This window comes from Nicotiana tomentosiformis, chromosome 11 (assembly GCF_000390325.3).
Source record: "Nicotiana tomentosiformis chromosome 11, ASM39032v3, whole genome shotgun sequence".
Lineage (NCBI taxonomy): Eukaryota > Viridiplantae > Streptophyta > Magnoliopsida > Solanales > Solanaceae > Nicotiana > Nicotiana tomentosiformis.
The window spans coordinates 55,771,741-55,781,074 of NC_090822.1; the positions used below are offsets into that span (position 1 = coordinate 55,771,741).

Sequence of the window (9,334 nt, forward strand, 5' to 3'; positions counted from 1 at the left end):
CTGCTGGCCGTTTTGAGTATTTTAGCCTCGTTTCCCTGATAACAACGAGGTTAGGGAGATCCTAAATTTATAATTAAAATATAAGAAGTGCGAAAACAAATATAGAAAAGAATTAAAAAGTAAAAAAAAAAAGATATGGAAAATTCGAGGGAAAAATCCAAGAATTTCCAAGAACGTAACTTCAAAAGTCTTGACAAGATCCAAGAAACAACGTATAGATTTATTGAAGAAATCTAACATTTTTACTTGAGATAACGGATAAAAAATAATAGATTCACATCTTGACTGATTTGTGAGTAACTTAAGACAACAATTAGTATTTAGAACTAATCGCCTTCAAAAGAATAACAAAAAGAAATCAAAGATATCAAAGAAGAAATTATCTTACTACCTTGAACTATGAACCAGTAGGTTGAAAGATAAATCCCAAAGAAATGTCACAAAGATTCAAAAAAACTTTCAATATAATATATTCTTAAAAATCTCAATTAAAATGAAAGACAAATACCCCTTTATATAGTAGTAAAGAAGGAGCTAGTCAAGACTTCAATAAATAAAAATTATCTTTCCTAAAAATATATAAGACTACCCACACTTAGACCAATTTAGTCCACATATATTAAAATAACTATTAAATATATATTCTAGAAACGTTTCGGCTGATTTGGGTTTCTAAAAATTTCTCTTTTTTGAGGCATGCTTGGACCTCATTCCATCTCCTCTTGGACTTTAATTAGGGCCTCTAAATAGTTGTATGACTTGTCCCAAAGATCCTCCTTGTGCTGGAGCTCTTCTTCTATCATAAGACACCTTTTTAATTGCCAATTGAAGCCCATTAAGCTTATCTTGAAATTTCTTAGTTTGAGATCTTGTCGTGGGCCTTCTTGGAGCTTCTTAAATTTCATCAAATTCTTTAATAGTGTTGAGCTTCCATGATTGCTATCATTCTCCCCTTCTCAAAGAAGATTTGTCCTCGAATCTTGATATTGATAATATTTACTCCTCCAATGAAGTTGATCTTTCATGGTTGCTATCATTCTCCCCCTCTTAGAGAAGATTCTATCATTCTCCCCCTCTTAAAGAAGATTCGTCCCCGAATCTTGACATTGACCTACGACCATCGTGGTAATCACAATAAGTAGGAAAACACAATTATCACTTGGTAAAAATAACACATAGTAGTAACCATGTAATCATTTAACCCACTTTATTCTTTTTTTATGCACAAACAATTCTTTCAAATATCCAATCATAACATCATCCAAGAGAAAAATGTAATTACCAATACAAGCACTAAAAATACAATTCATAAGTCTCTAAACATTACCAGATGATTAGCTAGACCAAAAGCATATGAGTACGAAGAAAACATACCATATTTTCTATTTCTAAACAACTTAAGCCATTTGATATACCATACTCAAGGTGTGGGTCAAAAGTTATTTCCTTGAGAAGTGGCTTAGGATGAACCTTCAAGAAAAGGATCTTCAAAACAAGATAAAGATATTATGAAGTTAGCAACCTATGAGTACTTATCTTCTCCACACTTGAGTCACTATATTCTGCATTTAACTCAATTTTCTCAACATTTATAGCACTAAAAGGTTCACGTGTCTTATAGTTTTCATTGACAACTTTTCCATTGATGTTTTCAAACCATGAGGGATTAAAGAAAACTTTAAAGTCTTCCCCAATTTCATCCCCTAATGGGTTGTTGTATACTTTAAACCCTTCGCCAATGAGATTTTTATTTTCATATGAGGTGTCATCATCCTTTATCCAAGGTTCCTCCTTAATTTTCTGCATGAAAGGAGAACCAACACTAGAACAAAAAAGAGTTAGTGAATTGGAATATGAACAACATTCATCCTCTCTCAAGTTTTCCTTAATTTGTTCAATCAACTTTCCTTATCCCTTATTTTCATCACATTGTGGCAGATTGTTCTCTTGAAAAGAATAATCAACAAGGCTATGTTCACTCCCAATTTGAGTTATGTCTCCAATTAAACTCTTAAGCATAACAAATTGAGGCACAAGTTCAGCTTCATTTGTATGCAAAAATAAATCTTCAACAAGGTCATACCACATGAGATCATCAAGCTCTCACTTGTCTTCAACTTGCAATTGCTTCCATGGATGGCACCATTGAAATCCTCTTTAAAACGTGATTTTCATGCACTTGTTGGTCAAAATTTTCAATGAGTTCTTCTTTAATAATCTGCACATTAGAAGCACAAAGGCTAGAAAATGAATTAGTTAGTTGGTAGCTTGAACAAAAAATCTTCCATTATTTGGCACTCAGTTCTTTTATTCTATTCTTTTTCCTCATCTCTCAATTGTACTTATTCACTCCCTATTTTCCCTCTCAATCTCACTTTATACAGTTCTTCTAACCACTCATTTATACTTCTTGACAACTCACTCTCTTCACTCATTACTTCTTCTCATTTTTCCTCTCTTGAGTTGTCAACTTGCTCACCCTTACTTCTCTCTTTCTTTTGTCTCTCATCCTCACTTTTGTTTGCAATGGAAGAGGTTCCAATTGATGAAGATCCACTCCCTTACTTTACTTGATAAATACCCACATACTTTCCAAGAACTCCTCTTCTCCAAGAACTCCTCTTCTATCGTTTGGAGAAATTTTTACACGAACTCAAATATTCGGTTTTCTACATCTACCTGCTGTATCATTTTTCTCATTCTTTTTATTTGCCTTGGGCTTCATTTCCCCCTCATAAAATGAAGGATAGTTTGAACATGATCTAGTCCTTGCGAAAGATAATTTCTTTTTCCTTTCTAGCCATAACCTCCTAAAGACCTGTAAATTACTTACTTACAAAAAAAATATTATTAGAAGTAAAATGACCTCACCATAAGAATCGCACCCTTACATGTATCACTCAAGTAGTGGCTCTCAATATTCCTGTATGACACACATAGGCTTTTAACCTCAAAGAATCTCACCACTCTTGCCTTTTACCCCTCAATTAACCTTTGAAATATACCTTGTAGATTTATAATTAAACCCAACTCATATCAAAGCCCTTAGTAGTAAAATAAGAAATTTTGGGGCACTAAAGAAAGTGAAGAACCAATCCTAGAAAGAGTAGGATTTAATTGAAACAAAACTCAAATAAAGAAAATGATTTTTTAAAACAAGATCATAGGAGTAAGAAAAATTAATTTTTTCTTATCCTTAAAGATCTATGATCCCCTCATCTTGTTTTCTTTCTTGACTATGGAAACAAACACAAATAAAATCTGATTTCTTGAAGAGCAATATGATTCCCCCTTTTTTTAAAATGATTTTTTTTTTTACTTTTTTTTGATAGTGTACTACATTAGCTTTTTTTTGTTTTTAAAAAAAAAAATAATTTAATGCTCTTTTGTTCAAGAAATCGCCAAGATTTATCAAGAATGAAATCTTGATAAAACCGCTCTGATACTACTTAATAACAACGAGGTTAGAGAGATCCCAAATTTATAATTAAAATATAAGACGCGCGGAAGCAAATATAGAAAAGAATCTGAAAAATAGAAAATAAAAGATATGTGAAATTCGAGGGAACTATCCAAGAATTTCCAAGAATATAAGTTCTAAAGTCTTGACAAGATCTGAGTAAAAACATATAGATTTATTAAAGAAATCTAACGCCTTTACTTGAGACAACGAATCAAAAATAATAGATTTGGATCTTGACCACTTTGTAAGTAACTTAAGACAACAATTAGTATTTATAACTAATCTCCTTCGAAAGAATACCAAAAAAAATAATCAAAGATATCAAAGAAGAAGTTATACTACCTTAAACTATGAACTAGTAGATTGAAAGATAAATCCCAAGGAAATGTCACAAAGGTTCAAAAGAACTCTCAATATAATATATTCTTCAAAATCTCAATTACTATAAAAGACAAGCACCCCTTTATATAGTAATAAAGAAAGAGCTAGTCAAGACTTCAATAAATAAAAATTATATTTCCTAGAAGCATGGAAGACTACCCACACTTAGACCAATATAGTCAACATATACCTAGATCAATGCAAGTCAACATATATTAAAATAATTATTTGAGGCATATTTGGGCCTCATTCCATCCCCTCTTGGACTTTACTTTAGACCTCCAAATAGTTGTAAGAGTTTGCCCCATGATCCTCCTTGTGTTGGAGCTCTTCTTCTATCATAAGACACTTTTTAAATTTCCAATTGAAACCAATTAAGCTTGTCTTGAAGTTTCTATGTTGAGATGTTGTCACGGGCCTTCTTGAAGCTTCTTAAACTTTATCCTTGTTCTTTAATAACATTGAGCTTGCATGGTTTCTATCATTCCCTCTATTTGATTTTTTACATATGTGAATTTATAATGACATGACTTGCCAAGGTTGTTGGTTTGGTTTCGGGGAAGTGTTGGATTGAATTGGGACACTTAGTCCCAAGGTTGGATGCTTAAGTTATAAAAGTTGACTGTAGTCTGACTTTTATGTAGACTACCCTAAAATAGTATTTTGATTGTTATAATAGGCTTGTATAGTGATTTTAGACTTAGGTGTATGTCCTGATTCGGATTTGGAGGTTCCTAAGTTGATTTGATTTAGAAGTTTGATAGGTTTGATCGAGGGTTAAATTTGATAGTATCGGGTTCAAATTATTGTACCGGGAATTGGAATAGGTCCATTGTTCATTTGAGACTTGCATGCAAAATTTGAGGTCATTCCAGGTTGTTAGGCATGTTCGGCGTAAGTTTTAAATTTTGAAATTTGGATTAGTTCCTTAGGCTTGAATTGAGGCGTGATTGGTGGTTTTGATATTGTTTTGTGTGGTTTGAGGCCTCGATTGGTCCGTGTTATGTTTTAGAATTAATTTGTATGTTTGGACGGGGTCCGGGGGGCCTCGGGTGTGTTTCAAATTGATTTCGGATTATTTTGGATATTGGTGGCATTGTTGAACTTCTGAATTCTGGTGCTTTCGTACCTGCGAAGGATGGGCCGAAGGTGCAAGTCCGAAAATGCAGGACTGGAGCCCCAGGAGCGAACTGGGCTGGAGGGCTCGTGAAGATCGCAAATGCAGAAGGCTAGGCGCAGGTCCGAGGTCGTATCTACAATGAAGGATCGCAAATACGGGTGCGCAGGTGCGGTGAGTTGGCCACAAAAGCGGGAGGCCGGGAGTTGAGTGTGGATCGCAAATGAGGGCTTCTGTCCGCAGAAGCAGAGCCATATATACAGTTAAGTGTCCGCAGATGCGAATTAGTTGGGCAGGTTTATATTTTGAAGGGTTTTGGTTATTGCTTATTTTTGGAGTTGTGGAGCTCAGTTGGACGATTGTTGGAGGGTTTTTCATCATAATTGAAGGGATAAGTAATCATTACTTGATTTTGGTGTTAGATATCGATTATCCATAGATTATTATACTTAATGTTTATGAATTAAAGGTGGAATGTTGCAGTTTTGGACTATACCCAAGTCTCCAATCATTGGCAAGCACGACCTAGGTCCACATGCTTGCATCCAAGTCATCAAGAGGCTCACGTGTGCCCCTATCACCATCCACGTAGCCTATGTGGTCTCCATGCTCCTCAAAGATCTCCACCGTCAACACATTGTATGCCTTCAAGGGCCTTTCACCATTGTCTTCCAATGCTTCCAAGATATCCCAATACTTGGTGAAGAGGTGCAAATTCCTTAGTTCCTTGGCTTGAGATCTTATGAATGGCCGAGATGTCATTGGTGTTCCTTGGGCTGTATCAATGCTTATATGCTGGACATGTTGATGGTGTTGTAAGTACAGGGGAGATGGGAAAAAGAGTTGGTGGTTGGTTCCAATCCAAGCTTGCCGTTCGTCGTGTTTAATAGTAGTTTCATTTGTGATGTTTGTGCATTTTTTTTTGTGTAGATTGATTGATATTGTTAGGCTGTTGGGTGTGTTGTGGTGCGGAAGGTATATAGTTGAAGGTTGTATGTGTTCTTGTTGTTTTTATGGACTTGTATAAAGCAAGGAAAACATGGGAGATGTTGTCTGTTTTAATCTAAAATAAACTTGTCATTTGTTTTACGATAGTTGCATCATTTGTAGATTAATGATAATATTATTATCATTGTTGTAGATTAAAGTGAGACGAGACGAGTTCAATGTGGTCATTGGACAGAATGTGATAAGGTACGTTAAGGCTATCACTTCTTTCCTTTTGGCATGATTCATATGATACAACGAAAAAAGCAAACATGTAACTTTCACAAATGACTGTATTCTTAGAAGTAATAGAATTGCCTATGTTCTTGATTCCCCATATGTGCTATTATCATATCGTCTGTTCATGGGTCTTAGAAAATACATAAGTTGATAAAGTTTATTTGTGATATTAACCGAAGGCATATTGATCTTATGACATTCCGAGAGATCTTATTGACTTACTTTATTATGCATTGCATTCATTTATACATGTACATTGAACCATGACCATATGACATTATATACGCATATATTATATGTATATGGGGTATGGAAAAATGTTACGATGTTATATACGTACCATCACCTAATCAGCTGATATACATTGATGATTTCGCCAACTGAGGCCGAGATGATATGATGGGATGCTCTCAAAGGCTTGATGATGTTATGTACAAATATATTAATGCATGATATGACATTTATACGCATATACATGACACTATAAATGTTCCATGATTCAGTGAGTTATTCAGACTTACAGGTTGAGTCTTTTACTCCAGGTTTCTTTCATGTCTTTTATATACTGCTTTTCATGCCTTACATACTCGGTACTTTATTCATAATGACGTCCCTTTTTCCTGGGGATGCTGCGTTCCATGCCCACAAGTCCAAATAGACAGGTTGACGGTCCTTCTAGTACACTATCAGCTTAGCGGAAGGTGTTGGTGCACGCCACTTTCTCCGGAGTTACCTATTTGGTCAGTATGCTTTGGACATGTATTGATTGGTATGGCAGGGCCCAGTCCCGGCCTTTATGACTTTTATGTACTCTTAGGGGCTTGTAGATAGATGGCGTGTATATGGATGATTGTATGGCCTTGTCGACATATGTTTTGATTGTACAAATGATTATTTCCGCCTTAAAGGCCCGTATGTCACATGTATAAGTTTGTATATCATGTTGGATAGTCCTATGTCGAGTATTCCCTTATGTTTTATTCTGATTATCTCATAATGGAATCTAAGGAAAAGGAGATGGCTTGAGTTACTTAAAGAATACGACATCGGCATTCTCTATCATTTAGGAAAAGCTAATATTATGGCGGATGCTCCGGAAAACCATGGGTAGTTTGGTTCACTTGGAGACACGTCAAAGGCCGATGGGCAAGGAAGTTCACCGGTTGGCTAGTTTGGGAGTTCGTCTTGCAGACTCTAGCGAAGGTGGGGGTGATTGTGCAAAATAGGGTCGAGTCATCACTCATAGTGGAAATCAAGGAGAAATAATATGATGATCCATTATTGGTGAAATTGAAGTAGGGGATTCATTTGAAGTAGGGGATTCATAAACACAAAACCATGGCTTTTTCCCTTGGCACAATTGATGGTATGCTAAGGTATCGAGGGTGATTTTGTGTTCTGAATGTTGATGGTCTCCAAGAGAGAATCATGGCCGAGGCTCATAATTCCAAGTATTTCGTGCACCCCAGGCTCTATGAAAATATACCATGATCTCGAGGATGTCTACTGGTGGAATGACATGAAGAGGGATGTAGCAGATTTTGTGGCTAGATTCCCAAATTGTCAGTAAGTGAAGGCCGAGCACCAAACGCGCGGTAGTTTGGCACAAAATATAGAAATTCTAATGTGGAAGTGGAAGATGATCAATCTAGACTTTGTAGTAGGTCTACCTCGCACGCCTCGAAACTTTGATTCGATTTGGGTGATTGTGGTTCGACTAACAAAATCAACACACTTCTTGCCTGTTAAGACCAGTGACACTGCAGAACATTACGCCTAGTTGTATATCAAGAAAATAATCAGATTGCATGGCACTTCAGTTTCTATCATCTCAGATCGAGGGGCACTATTTACCACTAACTTTTGGCAGAAAGTTCAGCAAGGTTTGGGGACATAGGAGAATCCTAGTATAGCTTTCCATCCACAGACCGACGCACAAGTAGAGCGGGCTATACAGACAATTGAGGATATGTTGCGTGCTTGTGTTCTTGACTTCAAGGGTACCTGGGATGATCATTTAAAACTCATCGAATTTCCTACAACAACAGCTATTGCACCAGTATTCAGATGGCACCGTTTGAAGCTCTGTATGGTAGGAGATGTAGATCTCCCATTGGTTTGTTTGAACTTAGAGAAGCAGAATTGATAGGGCCAGACCTCGTGCATCAATCTTTGAAGAAGGTCAAGATCATTAAGGAGAAGTTGAAAACCTCTCATAGTCTCCAGAAGTCCAATTCGGATGTGCACCGCATAGATTTGGAGTTCCAAGAAGATGATTGGGTATTCCTGAAAGTTTCCCCCATGAAGGGTATAATATGATTTGGGAAGAAAGGAAAATTGAGTCCAAGGTATGTCAGACTGTACACAATCTTGCAGAGGGTTGGTCAAGTGGCTTATAGGCTCGAGTTACCTCAAGAGATGTCCTTAGTGCACCCAGTGTTTCATGTGTCTATGTTGAAGAAGGTGGTTGGAGATCCATCGCTCATCGTCCCGGTGGAGACTATTAAAGCTAATGAAGAGTTGACCTATGATGAGATTCCGGTTACCATTCTTGATAGAAAAGTTTGATAGTTGAGGAATAAAGAGATTGCCTATGTGAATGTTCTATGACGAAACCAACAGGTTGAAGAGGCCACCTGGGAGGCCAAGGAAGAGATGAAAATTTGTTTGTATAACCAAATAGTTGTATTTAATAGAATGTTAGGATACTTTTATGAGCTATGTTCCGAAGTGTATAGTTTATGTTAAGATGTCCCTTTTGGTAATACAATGCGTATAATGTATGGTTGGTGTTAATTTCATGTTGTGATGCATTGTCGTGTTATGGATGTGTTGTTAGAATTGGATTTTTGGCGCTCTTTGACAGGTGGATAGGCCCATTTTATAGGGGAAACTCTGCCGAACTTTTTGAGAATCTGAGGAGTTAGCCAAATTTGGAACTCTTGGTGAGTGGATAAAAGTTGAATCATTTTAGGTGGCTATACCGGACTCTAACCCTCATTCGAGGACGAATGATCTTAAGAGGGGGGATGTACGTCCCACAAAAGTTTGCCAAGAATTTTAATTTTTATGGTGCCAAGCTAATGTGCCACAGTATGGATTTTTGGACTGTTCAATGCATTGTGGAGTTGGTAGAAAAATTTGCA

General features: G+C 36.5%; 1 protein-coding gene and 1 long non-coding RNA gene across 3 annotated transcripts; one reads left to right on the forward strand and one right to left on the reverse strand.

Annotated features, from left to right (window-relative positions):
* Positions 1-446: 446 nt before the first annotated feature.
* LOC138900805 (uncharacterized) lies at positions 447-2,288 on the reverse strand. Of its 2 annotated transcripts, XR_011412085.1 has the most exons (3): positions 2,084-2,288; positions 1,375-1,470; positions 447-1,111 (listed from the first exon to the last, which is right to left on the reverse strand). It is a non-coding gene; the product is annotated as an uncharacterized lncRNA (long non-coding RNA). The 2 variants fall into 2 exon arrangements; XR_011412084.1 differs by having other exon boundaries at positions 1,375-2,288.
* Positions 2,289-6,000: 3,712 nt separating this feature from the next.
* LOC138901477 (uncharacterized) lies at positions 6,001-8,756 on the forward strand. The gene is made up of 4 exons (XM_070189245.1): positions 6,001-6,012; positions 6,103-6,155; positions 8,237-8,468; positions 8,565-8,756. The coding sequence occupies exons 1-4, from the start codon at positions 6,001-6,003 to the stop codon at positions 8,754-8,756; spliced, it is 489 nt and encodes a 162-aa protein (XP_070045346.1).
* Positions 8,757-9,334: the final 578 nt, after the last annotated feature.

What these genes read in the sequence shown, in the direction of transcription:
- LOC138901477 (XM_070189245.1), top strand. An exon ending in ATTGGACAGAATGTGATAAG is followed by an intron (nt 6,156 to 8,236) that starts GTACGTTAAGGC and finishes CTACAACAACAG; the next exon opens with CTATTGCACCAGTATTCAGA. An exon ending in AGTTCCAAGAAGATGATTGG is followed by an intron (nt 8,469 to 8,564) that starts GTATTCCTGAAA and finishes ACAATCTTGCAG; the next exon opens with AGGGTTGGTCAAGTGGCTTA.